Source organism: Dama dama, chromosome 23, assembly GCF_033118175.1.
Source record: "Dama dama isolate Ldn47 chromosome 23, ASM3311817v1, whole genome shotgun sequence".
Lineage (NCBI taxonomy): Eukaryota > Metazoa > Chordata > Mammalia > Artiodactyla > Cervidae > Dama > Dama dama.
In genome coordinates, this window is record NC_083703.1 from 81,551,490 (window position 1) to 81,568,747 (window position 17,258).

The window sequence follows — 17,258 nt, forward strand, 5'->3', positions numbered from 1 at the left end:
AATGTTCTTTATCTTTCTGGCTTACTTCACTCTGTATAATGGGCTCCAGTTTCATCTTATAAGAAGATAGGCTGACTCTTTATAATGAGCTTCTGTTATACTGGTAGGGAAAACTGAATGAAGTAATAAGCTTAAAAACAGATAAGCAGAAACTCTGCTTCCTAGGACATGTTCATAACTGTACTCAATTTCAGGAGAAACATGGCAATCATATATTCCATTTGACAATATAAAGTGCAGAAAAGCTAGTTAAATCCTTTTATTCCAAATCTTAACACTGGTCAGAATCTGCCTGAAGTCACTCACTTTGGAAATCTAATCCCAGTTCTTACTACCACTTAACTAGTTGTAGGCTGATACACTAGCAGTGGAATTAACTTAACTGCTCCTTTTCATTGTTCATCATGACCTTTCTACCACTGATGACCTTGTGAGTCTATCCATTTTACCTCCACATCAGCGACAAGAACTTTTTCCTGGTGAGAGCGATGGGCCAGTGTAGAGTAAATACAGGCTTTGGTTTCAGAAAGCTATGTTGAAATGCCATGTCTGCCATTTCAGTTTGTTATTGAGTTACCTAACCTTAGAGCCTCAGTTCTATAAAGTGAAAATAATCATGAGACCTAGGCAGTAGAGCTGTTGTGAGAATTATGAGAATTAATGGGTAATTGTCAGATAGTAGATGATCAGTGAATATTAATTTTAGATTACTGACATCTAGTAACTACTCAAAAATGAGCAGTTCTTTTGGAGATTGTTGAAGATATTATTTCAAAAAGTAAAAAACTCAGAAGCCCTTGAAGCAGCTCGTTCCATGAATAAGTGAAGAAGGCTGGGTGGGGATTCTGGGAAAATAACACCTGCCCTGCTTCAAGGAAGAAATCACTTCTCACATCCAGCCCAGGGATCCAACTTTGTCAATTGCAATTTTTATTTCTTAAAATTTATTTTTAACTGGAGGATAATTGCTTTACAATGTTGTGTTGATTTCTGCTGTACAGCAGTGTGAATCGACCGTAAGTATACGTAAATCCCCTCCTTCCCACCTTCTCCCCAGTCTCGCCGCTCTAGGTTGTCATAGAGCACAGGTTAAGCTCTCTGTGTTATATTAGCATCTCTCCACTAGCTAGCTGTTTTACACATGATAATGTATATATAGGCCTCCCAGGTGGTGCTAGTGGTAAAGAACCAGCCTGCCAATGCAAGAGACATAAGAGATGAGCGTTTGATCCCTGGGTCGGGAAAGTCCCCTGGAAGAGGAAATGGCAACCCTTTCCAGTATTCTTGCCTGGAGATCCCATGGACAGAGGAGCCTGGCGGGCTACAGCCCAGGGGATTGTAAAGAGTTGGACACGATGGACATGAGTTGGAGCAAGCTCTGGAAGTTGGTGATGGACAGGGAAGCCTGGCGTGCTGCGTCCATGGGGTCGCAAAGAGTCAGACACGACGGAGCGACTGAACTGAACTGAACTGAAGAGACTTAGCACACATGCACAGTGTGTATGTATCAATCCTACTCTCTCAATTATTGCAATTTTTAAAGCAAAATCAGAAGTCCAATTCTCTGTGAAACTTGATTTTCAAATAGTGGTTCATTTATATATTTTTAAATGCTCTGTGAGCAAAAAAAAAAAAAAATCTCCATATTCCTTTGCAGGCTGCCATCTTGCCATCACGGATCATTCATTTATTTCACTGATCCATTCAACAAGCTATGGAGAGGTAACGTAATTCAGAAGTGAGTCACAAAAATGACTGCAGAATAAGACTTTCAAAGGAAGATAAAAGACGAGATTATTAATGTTGGAGAAGAGTGGGCTGTGGGTTGGCTAATTAATAGTTTTCAAATACATGAAGGCTTTTAAGCAGTCGATGTTGGCTAATTATCTTCTGTCTTTCAGAGAATAGAACAAAAAGACAGTGGATTTGTTTTAAGGAGAATCACTATGATGAAATAAAATGGAAAAATTCTGCATGCTGGGACTGATTAAGTTTTCAACAGAATAGGGGAACAGGCTGTGGACCTTTATTTTGTGAAGACTTAAAAAAATAGGCAATGTTGTTGGGGGGATGTGTGTGTATGATTTGAATGATGTTGGAATGACCCCAGCATCTGGAAAGCTGAGACTGCAGTTGCTTATCCTGAAGGGATTTAATTAGCGGCACCCGACCTTTTGCACTCAGCTCACTGCAAGGTGCAATTCAAGACGAGTCCATAAGGATTTTGGATTCTGATTACTTGAGAGTCTTCTGCCTCTCCTGTGCTGTAACTGCTCTTGTTACTGGACACGTGCATTGAATAGAGGGCTCCTTTCAGAGATACAGACACGAAGTTTCCCCTGGGGAAGTCATATCTTCCAGCTTGACGGATGCCAAGTTGACACCTTCCTCCTCTTTCGTTATTCTGAATAATTCTGCAGAGCCCTCCTCACTTCAGTACTGCTCTGGGCATGAGAATTTGCCTTTTCCACTTGTCAGAAGATGTCAAGAGTTTCTCGGAGTCCCTGGCCATACTTCAGTTTTCAGGCAGAAGAGGAATTCCAAGGGTTCCAGAAATGGCGGTAAATCTCTTCTCTAACTAACTTTGGTTCAGGTGTGCTTTAAAAATTCGAAGCTTAACAGTCTTAAATATTCTCTTTCCTTTTGCTGAAAAGCTGCAAGTTATTTTAAAATATATGGAAGGTTGCCTAGTAACTATAGCTTCACTGGCTGTGTAAGAGAGGTTTTTTTTTTTTTTTTCTTCTCTCTGCTACAGAAGGTCTGTCAGGGAATAGTCTTGGGAAATGAGGTTCATCGAGAAATGAATGAAAAATAAGACGTCTTTTGGGAGTTTGGGCTCACATAAAACTGACATTAGCAGGAACATGTAACGTTAGCTTTGTGTTTGAGGCAATAAATAAGTTCAGGAAAATAATCTCATTTATCTTTGCTTATGCTGAATAGTTTGAGTAACGTGTGTTATAGTTGAATTGTGAAAATACTGTATTTCACCTTTCTCTCTGTCTCTCCCTTCTCTTCGCTCTCCTTCTTCTTATCTTAACTGTGTTAGTCTGCTTAGGCTGCCGTGAAGAGTGCTGCAGACTGGGCAGCTTAAACCACGGAAATTGGTTTTCTCCTGGTTTTGGAGGCTCAGTTCAAGGTGCCGGCAGGGTCGCTGTCTGGCGTTAAGGACTCTCCTTCTTGCTGATAGGGGACTGCCTCCTGCTGTGTCCTGACATGGGCTTTTTTCTGTGTTGGCAGGGAGAGAGAGATTTTTGGTGTTTCTCCCTCTTCTTATAAAGACACCAATCCAGTTGGATCAGGGCCCCACCCTTATGATCCCATTTAACCGTAATCGCTTCCTTGAAGACTCAGTCTCCAAATATAGTCACATTGAGGGTTGGGGCTTAACATATGAGTTTGGGGAGGACACAGTTCAGTCCACAGAAAGCCGTGTGGGTAATCTTATGTTCTGTGGACTCAGCTTTAGGCTTTGAGATATGAAGAGTTAATTATAATTGACCTCATGAAGTGAAGTAAAAGTTGCTCAGTCGTGTCTTACTCTTTATGACCCCATGGACTGTAACCCCACCAGGCTCCTCTGTCCATGGAATTCTCCAGGCAAGAATACTGGAGTGGGTTGCCATTCCCTTCTCCAGGGGATCTTCCCAACCCAGGGTTTGAACCTGGGTCTCCTGAATTGCAGCAGATACTTTACCATCTGAGCCACCAAGTTTCAGTTGACCTCGTAACTGACTTTATTTCTCGTTTGAATTTTGCTTCTTTTAGCCTAGTGGGAAACAACCACCAATCAAGATGATCAAGATGTTTTTACTGAGTCAGTCCAGGTTTGGAACTGATTTATTGAAGAGCTGAATGTTGAGCTTTGCAGAGTTCTACAGGGATTCTGGGAGTTTTGTGAACTTATAATAGTACTTGGTGCATAGTTTGAGACCCAAATATTGTTTGTCTTCTTCTTTCTTTCCTTCCTTCTTCTTCCTTTTTTTTTTTTAACAGCTGTTTGACATGGAAAGAAGAAAACTGAGGGAAAATGCAGTTTAAGTTAATAGAACCATCAGTACTGTTTGGATTAGTACTGCGATGTGGGAAATGCATTAGTGCTGTGATATAGGAAACCTAGCTCGATTCATTTAACAAGTATTATTAGTTACTACCTCTGAGCAAGGCACATGTACTCAGGATATTAGGATGAACAAGATAGCAAGGTCCCTGCCCCTAGAACGTTCCTCCCCAGTTTATTAAGCCTCAGTCTTCTAAAAGCACAAGGGTGTTAGACTTTGAAACAAGTGTTTTTCGGGGAAGGTAAAATGCATTAATAGTTTAACAGAGGGCCGGGCTGGTTCACGATGGTTTTAGGTATGGGGAAGGTGCAGTAGGGGTTAGGGAAAGCCAGCTGCCGTCTAACCTTGCAGAGGGACCATGATGATCTTCTTTGTGTTCCTTTCTACTAAATATTCTTCCGCATTCTTACTGGGAACACGGCCTTGGAAGGGATGCACAGGTTTTCTGTGTTCCTTTGAAGCCCTGTGCTGGCATCACCCTTCCTTCTCATTTCCATGTCTGACTCAGGTTCTCACTTTCTGTTCAGCTATTGCCCCCTCATTCTGATTGGGGAAAGTATGCTACTATAATATTTTATTATTAACTTTAATTATGTGAATAACACATAGGACATTATCATTGTAGGAAGTTAAAGTGTTAAAAATAAGTGTCCTTTGGCAATATCATCCTGCTTTTAACTCTTTACCAGGGGCAACTGTTGTTATCAATTACTGCATATGGTTTCTAGGCATTTGCATAAATATGTACATCCATAGAAATGTTAGTTCTTTGGTATGTGAGTTCTTTTATTTAAATGATATCCTGTATGGACTGTACTGCAAGGAATTTCACTTAATTACCCAGAGAAACACATGTGCATAAGCAGAGGTATAGCGTGATGATTACTGCGTTGCGGCTTATCGTGGTATAAATTAAAAACAGCATGTAAGTTGGGACTTCCCTCATGGTCCTGTGGTTGAGACTTTGAGATGCTGATCCGGGGGGTGTAGGTGCAATCCCTGCTTGGGGAAGGAAGATCCTACAAGCTGTGCAGTGCAGCCAAAAGATTTAAAAAGAAACAGCAGAGAAGTCCATTAATAGAGGACTGGCCAAATAGCTGTTAATTATGCTTACTATGGGGTTCTATACAGCTTCTAAAGGAATGGAGGACATATGGCATGAAATGCACACACACGTACTGACATAGAAAGAGCTTATCTGCCTCATGTCCATGTTTCCATCTGTTCATGACGCAAGACTGGGAGCTGACTGTGGCTCAGATCGTGGACTCCTTATCGCCAAATTCAGACTGAAATTGAAGAAAGTAGGGAAAACCACTAGACCATTCAGGTATGACCTAAATCAAATCCCTTACGATTATATAGTGGAAGTGACAAATAGGTTCAAGGGATTAGATCTGATAGAGTGCCTGACGAACTATGGACGGAGGCTGATGACATTGTACAGGAGACAGGGATCAAGACCATCCCCAAGAAAAAGAAATGCAAAAAAGCAAAATGGCTGTCTGATGAGGCTTACAAATAGCTGTGAAAAGAAGAGATGCGAAAAGAATAGGAGAAAAGGAAAGATATATCCATCTGAATGCAGAGTTCCAAAGAATAGCAAGAAGAGATAAGAAAGCCTTTCTCAGTGATCAGTGCAAAGAAATAGAGGAAAACAATAGAATGGGAAAGACTAGAGATCTCTTCAAGAAAATTAGAGATACCAAGGGAACATTTCATGCAAAGATGGACTCAATAAAGGACAGAAATGGAATGCACCTACCAGAAGCAGAAGATATTAAGAAGAGGTGGCAAGAATACACAGAAGAACTATACAAAAAAGATCTTCATGACCCAGATAATCACAATGGTGTGATCACTCACCTAGAGCCAGACATCCTAGAATGTGAAGTCTAGTGGGCCTTAGGAAGCATCACTACAAACAAAGCTAGGGGAGGTGATGGAATTCCAGTTGAGCTATTTCAAATCCTAAAACATGATACTGTCAAAGTGCTGCACTCAATATGCCAGCAAATTTGGAAAACTCAGCAGTGGCCACAGGATTGGAAAAGGTTAGTGTTCATTCCAGTCCGAAAGAAAAGCAATGCCAAAGAATGCTAAACTACTGCACAATTGCACTCATCTCACACACTAGTAAAGTAATGCTCAAAATTCTCCAAACCAGGCTTCATGTGAACCATGAACTTGCAGATGTTCAAGCTGGTTTTAGAAAAGGCAGAGGAACCAGAGATCAAATTGCCAACATCCACTGGATCATTGAGAAAGCAAGAGAGTTCTAGTAAAACATCTATTTCTGCTTTATTGACTATGCCAAAGCCTTTGACTGTGTGGATCACAACAAATGGTGGAAAATTCTTCAAGAGATGGGAATACCAGACCACCTGACCTGCCTCTTGAGAACTCTGTATGCAGGTCAAGAGGCAACAGTTAGAACTGGACATGGAACAACAGACTGGTTCCAAATAGGAAAAGGAGTACGTCAAAGCTGTATATTGTCACCCTGCTTATTTAACTTATATGCAGAGTACATCATGAGATACGCTGGGCTGGAGGAAGCACAGGCTAGAATCAAGATTACCAGGAGAAATATCAGTAATCTCAGATATGCAGATGACACCACTCTTATGGCAGAAAGTGAAGAAGAGCTAAAGAGCCTCTTGATGAAAGTGAAAGAAGAGAGTGAAAAAGTTGGCTTAAAGCTCAACATTCAGAAAACCAAGATCATGGCATCTGGTCCCATCACTTCATGGCAAATAGATGGGGAAGCAGTGGAAACGGTGGCAGACTTTATTTGGGGGGCTCCAAAATCACTGCAGATGGTAACTGCAGCCATGAAATTAAAAGATGCTTGCTCCTTGGAAGAAAAGCTATGACCAACCTAGACAGCATATTGAAAGGCAGAGATATTATTTTACCAACAAAGGTCCATCTAGTCAAAGCTATGGTTTTTCCAGTGGTCATGTATGGATGTGAGAGTTGGACTGGGAAGAAAGCTGAGTGCCAAAAAATTGATGCTTTTGAACTGTGGTGTTAGAGAAGACTCTTGAGAGTCCCTTGGACTACAAGGAGATCCAACCAGTCCATCCTGAAGGAGATCAGTCCTGGGTATTCATTGAAAGGACTGATGCTGAAGCTGAAACTCCAGTCCTTTGGCCACCTGTTGTGAAGAACTAACTCATTTGAAAAGACCCTGATGCTGGGAAAGATTGAAGGCGGGAGAAGAAGGGGATGACAGAGGGTGAGATGGTTGGATGGCATCACCGATTCAATGGACATGAGTTTGAGTAAACTCCGAGAGTTGGTGATGGACAGGGAAGCCTGGTGGGCTACAGTCCATGGGGTTGCAAAGAGTCGGACACGACTGAGCGACTGAACTTAGCTGATTAAAATTGTTGAGACCCTCCTGTCTTAGACTGGGAGCACCTGGAGGATAGGACTGGAAATGTTCATTTTTGTCTTCCTAAGCTACCTTGGCTCCAAGTGGGCTTTCAATAAAGGCTGTTGAACGAGTGAAAAACATAGTAGATGAATGACTGAGTGAATGTGTGATTCTGAACAAATAAGAGAGGAACTAATGCATAAATACGTTTTGAAGATATGAAAAGAATCAAGTTATTACAACTGTCATATATAGTGAGTTATATATAGATTCAACGTTCAGAAGCAGAAATTAATTGGAGAAACATTTCTCGAAAATCGTACCTTTAAAAAGTTTTAATGATACATAACATTACTTTCCTATTGCTGTAGTAACAAATGATCACAACTTAGTAGTTTAAAAGAACAGATATTAATTTTCTTACAGTTCTGGAGGTCAGAAGTCTGAATTGAGCCTTAAGGGGCCAAAATCAGGGTGTCAGCAGAGCCTCCTCTGGAGGCCTTAGGAAAATTGTCTCCTTGCCTTCTCTCGCTTCTGTAGGCTGCTCTTAGTTTTTGACTCATGGCCCGTTCCTTCATCCTCAGAGCCCTTCACTCCAGCCTGTTCCTGTTGTCACATCTGCTTTTTCTAACTTTGTCTCTTGCTTGTCTCTTATAAGGATGCACTTGATTACACTGTACCCACCTGGATACTCCAGGGTGATTTTCAGATATCAAAACCCTTAGCTTAATCAAATCTGGAAATTGTTAAGATCGTATCTGCACAGGTCCTGGGCATTACATAGTGGACATCTTTAGGGGGACGTTTTTTGTGTGTCTGTCATAGAATATCTTCTTGCTATTGACTGTTCGTGCTTTGAGATCTTATGATGGAAGGCATCCTCTGTTGCTTCAAATGCAAATTGAGAGAGTTTTGAGCATATGTTCTCTGTTGTTTGTTCCATTTCAGAAGTAAATTCATTTCCCGAGCAGACAAATCATTTCTTCATGTTGCCCATGGTTCAACCAAAGAAAGCATGCCAAGATGGACCCAGTCCCCCCTGCTCTGCTGGTCCCAGAAACTCATGCTGGTCTTGCAGAGAAGGCAGACCGCTGGCCGTCAGCCAGTTTTGTCAGGCGATGGCGTGTGTCTGGAGTACGCGTCTATGCAGCCCCGAGGTGGTGTGTGACCAGGTAATGCAGAGGACGCTTCTGTGCTGTCCATGGTGGTGGTGGTGGTTTAGTTGCTCAGTCGTGTCCGACTCCTGCGATCCTGTGGACTGTAGCCCGCCAGGCTCCTCTGTCCATGGGCTTCTCCAGGCAGGAACACTGGGGTGGGTTGCCGTTTGCTTCTCCAGTGCAGACCGTGGTGTGGTGTAATCGGGTAACGCAGAGTGTGATTCTGTGCAGTGCCGTGATGTTGCGGTGACCGGGGAATGTGGGGTACGCTTCTATGCGCTCTGTGGTGTTGTGGTGATCGCGTGATGTGTTAGCTGACAGAGAATCATCCCTGACACAATCCATCTCTTTCTGGCTTGAGTTATTTTTGACCCTTAAAGTAGACAGGGGATGCCAGAAGGAAAGGTGTGTATAATAGTAAAGTGTTAGCTTGCAGTGGGTCCTGCACCCTTAGGCTGAAGACAGTATCTCAGCGTCCAGCTCCCACAGCCTCATTTCCCCTGTGTGATTCCTTGGTGGGCAGAGGTGTGTCTCACCATACAACCCTGTTACAGTGGGAAGAGAAGCTATATTTAAGTATGCGTGTGGAGAATCCATTGTCAGCTACAGATACATATTTAATTACTGTAAGGGAGAGAAAAAAACGGAAATTTAAATATGATATGGGGGTTGATTTTATTCAAATCAGGGTTCTACGTCAGCCTAAAAAGAACTGAGCAGTGTTGTTTAAATGATTGCCTCTTAGGAGACAGTATGTGTATTTGTATCTATAGCCCTGCTTTATTTAAAGAAAGAGGCTTTTTGCAGCGGATGGAAAGACAAGCGAGAGGGGAAAATCATTTAAATTTAACCCTTTGGAAATACTCTAGCTTGGGGACCTTCTACTGTCTTCTTTGGGTATGGTAGAGTGTGCTGTTGTGTCTGAGCTGTGTCTCCGTCTTCTAACATCCTGGGCTAAGAGCTTTATTGTTGCAAACCCAGGTCCCTCCCAGTGACAGAGAAGGGCCTCCAGCTCAGATGGTTTGTCTCCAGATGTGTGCTCTACACTCACCCAGGGTCTAGCCTCACAGTAAACAATGAAAAAATTAACACAGATATTCATTCATTCATTCAGTTACTAGTTAGTTCGTTGTTCTTGTTCAGTTGCTCAGCCTGTCTGAGTCTTTGCAACCCCATGGACTGCGGCACACCAGGCTTCCCTGTCCTTCACCGATCCCCAGAGCTTGCTCAAAGTCATGTCCATCGAGTCGGTGATGCCATCCAGCCATCTTACCCTCTGTTGTCCCCTTCTCCTCCCACCTTCAATCTCCCAGCATCAGGGTCCTTTCCAGTGAATCAGGTGGCCAAAGTATTGGAGCTTCAGGTACTACTAGCTCTGATCATTTTCTACTCATAGAACCCTTCTGACACCAAATATTCATGAGGCTTTCCAACATCAACCAATTTCCCTCTCTCCGGACACCGGCTCAGTGTTCTATGATTCAGTTTATTTCTGACACTGTGTGTGCTGCTAAGTCGCTTCAGTTGTGTCCGACTTTTTGCAACCCCACGGACTGAAGCCCGCCAGGCTCCTCTGTCCATGGGATTCTCCAGGCAAGAACACTGGAGTGGGTTTCCACGCCTCCTCCAGGGGGTCTTCCCGACCCAGGGATCGAACCTGCCTCTCTTACCTGATGTGCCGATGGTGATGATGTTGGTGATGATGAAAAGGCCTCACAGGATTAAACCCTTACGTTTTGCCCAGCACCGTGCTGAACACGGCGCACACGTGAGCTCATGGTGTTCTTGCTGATCCTCTGTGACAGGTGCTATTGTAGCTTCATTTTTTCATTTTATGTTTGTGTCTATCTATTCACTTGACTGCACTGGGTCTTAGCTGTGGCACGCAGGACCTTTTGGCAGCGTGTGGGATCTAGTTCCCTGAGCAGGGATCGAACCTGGGCTCCCTGCATTTAGAGCACTGAGTCTTGGCCACTGGGCCACCAGAGAAGTGAGAAGGTTCAAGTTTAGCGGAGTTAACGAACGTGTCCAGGGTCGTCTAGCAAGAAATGGGCTCACCTGGTACTCCAGTGTGGATGTGACTGACTCCCAATGTGTGCTGTGTCTTATTCACTGTTTTCACTCTGCTGTAGCGGTTTGACTGAACTGCATTTTTTTTATTTTTTATTTTTTTGGTATCAAGAGGTCAGATGTTATGAAGATTAAAAGAGATGTAATTTATGTTTAGTGTTTAGCATCCATCCCATATAAAATGCTACACAAATATTAGGCATATAAATAATATTAGGTCTATTTCTTTTACTTATAAACTATTTAATATAATCTTTATTCCTTCCAATCTTTATTACCTTTAGCATTTCATACCATCCTGAAATGATTAAATTATTTATTCTCTGTCTCTATAGACATCCATATAATTGAAGATGAGAGAATGACAAGACCTCTGTAATGGCCACAGAAAGTCAGAAAGTCTTGATTTAGGTCAGAGGTTTCAAGTTTGAATATGATGCACTCATTTTTTCAAATAACTAGCTTATATTTTAAGCAAGTACCATTAGATCTGTAACACCATCCTCTTGTGATTTAGTAAAGAGAAATGGGTTGCTTAAACATGATGCTTTGCTACTTCATTTCAAAGTGAATGATGCGTTCAGGAACGGTATTTGTGAATTTGTCTCTATACTGTGAGATAACCAATTTGTCTGACTTTTATCTTTGAATTAATAGTTGTTTTGGCTTCAAGGAAATGTGATGCATTAGACATTGAAGATTATCTGTGGCAAATCTTCCTGGTAGGCTTTTAGTAACACTCTGTTTCAAACTCTCAAGAGAGAATCCTGGCGTCTTCGCATTTTGGGTTTTGAAAATCAAGTGTGTTCTCAGTTCTGTAGAGCAGGTAAGTGCCTATGGAAGCTCATCGGCCTGCAGCCTTTGTCCGCTCTCAGACTCTTGTTGCTTGTGTTTTGGGGTCCTTCTCCTCCAGTTGATGGGACCAAAGACGTCTCAGTGGAACTCCTAATTCAACTCCATCCTCCCAGCTGCTCATGCGATCCACCTTCGGTTGTCCTCGACCCTTCTCTTCCTCTCCCATTTGTTTGGCAGCTCCTTAGCAAATTCTATTGGTTCTAGGTTCAAAATACATCTAGGATTTAGTTCTTAGTAAAACTCAACATTCAAAAAACTTAAATTGTGGCATCCTGTCGCATCGCTTAATGGCAAATAGATGGGAAAAAGTGGAAACAGTGACAGATTTTATATTCTTGGGCTCCGGAATCACTGTGGATGGTGACCTCAGCCATGAAATTAAAAGACGCTTGCTCCTTGGAAGAAAACCTGTGACCACCCTAGACAGCATATTCAAAAGCAGACACATCACTTTGCTGACAAAGGTCCATAGAGTTAAAGCTTTGGTTTTTCCAGTAGTCACGTCCATGTGTGAGTTGGACTACAAAGAAGCCTGAGAGCTGAAGAATTGATGCTTTCGAACTGTGGTGCTGGAGAAGACTCTTAAGAGTCCCTTCAATCCTAAAGGAAATCAATCCTGAATATTCATTGGAAGGACTGATGCTGAAGCTGAAGCTCCAGTACTTTGGCCACCTAATGTGAAGAACTAACTCATAGGAAAAGACCCCGAGGTCAGGAGGAGAAGGGGGCGATAGAGGATGAGATGGATGGCAGCATTGGCCCAAGGAACATGAGCCTGAGTAAAGTCTGGGAGATGGTGACGAACAGGGAAGCCTGGTGTGCTGTAGCACATGGGGTCAGTTGCGAAGAGTTGGACACGACTGAGCGACTGGACAAGAACAGTGCTGTGGGGCGTTTGCGCTCATCGTCGGCTTGGGTGTTTCCTTGCGTACGGCCACCGCGCTCCCTCGCGTCTCCGGGCCCTTCCTTGGGTTGCATGACTCCTGTCAGAGGGCCCTCCTATGAGCAGCTTCTGACGGACCCGGTGTCTTCTCCCGTTGACCTCGTTCTTCATTTTCTGGTTTCACGTCGCTTGTGAGCAGCGGTGGTGCTCATTTTTATGATGCAGACTCTGACACCAAGTGTGTCCAGCACCACCCACGTGTCCAGAAACTTGGTTCAGTTCTGCGGCTGCCTCCTGGAGTTAGCACAGACTCCAGAGGTGAAAGCCTTGCTCCCAGGAGACGTCCCTGCTGGAGCTGCCAACCGCAGGGGGGATGCCCGGTCTCCCCACCCTTCTGCGGGGCCTACTATAACCTGCTGTTCTCCCAACTTTCTTTTCAGGTTCAGTAATTTGCCTGAACAACTCTCAGAACTCAGGAAAACACTTTTCTTGCATTTCCCTGATGGTTATAATGGATTCAACTCCAGAACAGCCCGATGGGAGAGATGCCAGGGGCAGGGTATGGGAGGGGGCTGTGTGGGACTCTTGTCCCCTCTCTAGACCTGCCACCCTGCCAGCACCTTGATGATCTCTCGATCCTTCAGTCCTTGAACCCTGCCCTTTGGGAGTTTCTATGGAGGATTCGTTATGTAGGCATGATTGACTAATTCATTGGCCATTGGTGGTTGGACTCTGTCTCCAGCCCCGTGCCCTCCCCAGAGGTGAGGGCTGGGTGTGACTGCCCCAACCTCCCATCGCAAGCCTGCTTCCTTTGGCTCATCCACCTCGTTAGAATACATTTAGGATGAAAGGAGTTAGTTGTGAGCAATAAAAGATGCTTCTCAATTCCTGTCTTTCCCATCACTCAGGAAATTCCAGATGTTTTAGGAGCTGTGCCAGGAATGGGAGACAAAAGCAAAATGCACATTTCTTATTAAACCACATCTGCCAGCCTGCTTCACACTTTTCTTAGATGTTGACTGCCTGCCTGCACCAGCTAGCATTAAACGCCACTGGGCCATGTGCTTCTGAACCGTGGTGTTGGAGAAGACTCTTGAGAGTCCCTTGGACTGCAAGGAGATCCAACCAGTCCATCCTGAAGGAGATCAGTCCTGAGTGTTCATTGGAAGGACTGATGCTGAAGTTGAAACTCCAATACTTTGGCCACCTGCAGCAAAGAACTGACTCGTTGGAAAAGAGCCTGATGCTGGGAAAGATTGAAGGCGGGAGGAGAAGGGGACGGCAGAGGATGAGATGGTTGGATGGCATCAGCGACTGTGGGGTTGCAGAGCCGGACACGAGTGGTTGTTGAACAGCAGCGGCGGCAGCAGGTGACTCTTGTCGGTTTTGTTACCACTCTCACGCAGCACCCGGGACAGTGCCTGGTGCACCACCGACGATCAATATTTATTGAATGAGTTGCTTAATTGATTTAAACCTAATATTTAATTAACAGAGTGATGGAGGCAAAGATGAGTTTAAACATCTTCCATGAGACTCAGAACCCAAGAAACAGGGAGAGAGAAGAAAGTGATTTTCTAAAGAGCTTTCTGGTTTGAATCTGAGTCCTTCCCGGTACTGTGTTTTCTTTCTTTCCATTGGAAAGTTCTTGAGCTTCTCCTGTCTCCTGAAAATAACCCCCTATTACAAAGCAAGGTTTTAATGGATTTTCCATTTGTTGAAAGCCAGAGTATCTAGGCTCATGCAACTCTTTGTAGAAGAGTAAAAGCAGTGGGCCTGGCACATGATAGGTGCTCAGTAAATATTTTCTGAAGCATGAATGATTCCCTAAAGACAAGAAGCTTGTATTTCGCATTGGCTAGAGGGAGAGAGTGCCGGCAATGTGCTGGCTAGCTGGTGTGGGGCAGAACTCGGAAGCTCGTTTAGACACTCTGAAAGGAGACACGGGCCACAGCCTCTGTGAGGGCATTTCACTTCACACGCCAGTGCAGATGTTACAGGACCAATTAAACACGTGTCTCTAAGGCCAGCGTCAGGGACCAGACTCGTTCCGGCTGCAGAACTGAAGCTCTGAGGTTCAGACCCGCGAACTGGTGCTGGTGCTGGACTCAGGGCTGTGAAGCAGGCTTAGCCACGGTCCAGCCCTCTTACCTCCTCTCACCCACCCCCCCGCACCTTCTGAGTCTAACCCCGCTTGTGTCCCTTCCACCTGGATGTGGTGGAGGGCTGAGGGAGGAAAGAGCCGGGAGAGGCGAGGAAGGCCCATGGAAGGGCAGTCTCGGGTTGAAGAGGGAGCCGCATTGATGCTCCAGCCGGCAGGCGTGAGGCTAACGATGCTGCTTGGCTGCAGTCAAGATGCGACTTGGAGTTCTGTGACTTCACCCCTTTGTCCTTGCGGTTCAGTCCAGTTCCCTTGCTGACATGGGCGATGATGTGCTGGGTCCTCCGAGGTGCAATGAAGGATTAACAGGACTTGCCCTGGGGAACCCCAGCAGCTCCCAGAAACCCCAGTCTCCGCCCTTCTGATCACCTCATCTCACTGGTGATCTGATTTCAGTAATATCTGTTATGGTAACTCAGGTGACTCAGGGGTAAAGAACCCGCCTGCCAATGCAGGCCATGTGGGTTCCATCTCGAGGTCAGGAAGATCCCCTGGAGGAGGAAATGGCAATCCGCTCCAGTGTTCTGGCCTGGAGAATCCCATGGACAGCGGAGCCTGGTGGGCTGTGGTCCACAGGGTCACAAAGAGTCGGACACGACTTGGCGACTAAGCAGCAGTCATGGTGACTAGGGTCACTGTTCGCCATCCAGACCTGCCTTCCCTCTGCAGCTGTGCTGTGGGGGCAGTGAGGTGTTGGTTGTATTTTCTCCATTACTCAGCACCGGGGAAACGGAGGCGTAGGGGAGGTAGGGAATTTATTTGCCCGAGCTCACACAGTAGAAGAGGGCTCGGTTTCCTGCGGTGAGTCCTAAAGTGAATTTACACAACACATGTCGTGTCTTGGCATTTGGAGTCTTCCTCTCTCTTATCTTCTGTAATAACTGATTTTCATTAAGATAGTTAGCATACTCTTGAGCTGGCAGCTGAGATTTATCTATATCAGATTAAAAACCAGGCCTTCAAAAGAGAATGAACAAGATTGGGTTTTCGTTGCTCTGTAGCTTTTAATTTGCGGCTGCCTGGTTGCAGTTAGCCTTCAGCCAGGGGACAGGCCTCTGGAGAAGCACGTGAATCGAGGATGGTCCTTGGCGGGTGATGGTCACTGTCTGGGGGACGAGCAAAGTTCTTGCTCTGCTCACACGTTCAGTACTCCAGGTGGTGTCGTTCTGAACACCCAGGTTATTCATAGCGGGTCGGATCGTGACTGTCGCTGCCCTGAAAGGAAGCGTTTTCCCCGAGGGTGTGAGGCCGGCTCACGGCTCCTGGGCTCAGTGGAAGGTGGAATCCTGCTCTCCTGGTCGGTTAGAAGCCGTCCTGTCAGTCATTCTGTTCACGGTGGTGCAGGGGCCAGAGGGACTGGGGGCTTCTGAAGGGGCACCGTGGTAAGGGACCCGCCTGCTGGTGCGGGAGACTCGAGAGGCGTGGGATCCCCCCCGGGTCGGGAAGATCCCCTGGAGAAGGACATGGCAACCCGCTCCAGTGTTCTCCCCTCGGAAATCTCATGGCCGGGGGAGCCTGGTGGGCTGCGGTCCACGGGGCCGCAGAGTCAGACTCGACTCGGAGACTAAACCGCAGCAATGAAAAAGGTGATGATTTAGGCAGGCCTTTCATCTTTACTGAAATCATAGCGGGGTCGGGTTGAAGTTGTATTCCGGTCTTCTGACGCGTCCCGTTTGGTGATGCGATCTGTTGTTGAAGACTTGGCTGCGGACATCGGGCCAAATACTAAGAACCAAACAGCTTTTTAGTTTTCGGGGTGCGCACACGGGTGTGCGATATTGTGTCCTTTCGGCTCTCACCACTTTCCCTTCCTAAGTTTTGCTTTTTGAATTTGGCTGCTTCTCCCAGTCCAAGTTCACACTTCTCTGATCTCTGGCTGAGGAGCCTGTGTCAAAACAAACCCCACATTCTTTTTTTAACCGTTTCCCACATTCCTCTCTCTTTAGCTTTGATGAGGTCAGCTTTCAGAATTGCCAGCCTGACAGTTTTCCCCTTCTTGCATTGATTCGTTGGGATAAAGACAGACTGTTTAAAGAGCACTTTTCGTCCAAGCACTTTCCTTTCTGTGCATTGTGAAGGGCGAGGCCCGAAGCTGGGACACCGGCTGTCTGGCGCCAGGATTCCTGGAGTCCTGAGTGGTGAATATTCAGGAAAGAGATGAATTTGTTCCCTTTGATCCAGAGCTGGTTGCCAGGGGGGAAGGCTGGAAAGGGAAAGAAAACGTAGTGACCGACTACGCGGATATTAGGAATGTTAGAAATAATGATTTTCTCTTGAAGACTGGGACTTTCTTGCTGCAAACTTGTGGTCTGATTGTAAATCAAGTGAGAATCTAGCACACAGTACGCTTGGTGAGACACACACTCACAACTGGAAGCACAAAAAAGATGTCCAATTGCTGGATGCTTCCCGAGCCACGTCATTAAATCACGACTGTGCTTTTCAGAAATGCCTGGAGCAAGTCCATCTTCCAATAATAGATATCTTTTCATGCACATGGCTGCGTCTGAACTCCCAGAGAAAACTGTGGGGCTGCCTGTAATCAGAAAGCAGCCTTTTCCCCACTCTTGCTTTCAGAACACCAGTGTGAAAGGTGAGTGCAATTTCTTACTCAGAGGCAGAAATGTTTTAAAAATCAATTACTGAACTGCAAACAGGTACTGTCTCTGAAATAATGAGATTTTATTTA

At 45.1% G+C, this 17,258-nt stretch overlaps 1 protein-coding gene across 2 annotated transcripts in view; it reads left to right on the plus strand.

Annotated features, from left to right (window-relative positions):
• The window catches only part of DOK5 (docking protein 5), a 147,091-nt gene that overhangs the window by 28,072 nt on the left and 101,761 nt on the right, over positions 1 to 17,258 (plus strand). The window contains exon 1 of one of the 2 annotated variants that reach the window (XM_061127539.1): positions 8,519 to 8,615. The exons of the other annotated variant lie outside the window; for it this stretch is intronic. Within the exon in view, the coding sequence (XP_060983522.1) occupies positions 8,562 to 8,615 (54 nt within the window). The 5' untranslated portion in view covers positions 8,519 to 8,561. Of the gene's footprint in view, positions 1 to 8,518; positions 8,616 to 17,258 lie in introns of those variants that run through there. 2 annotated transcript variants of the gene reach the window in all.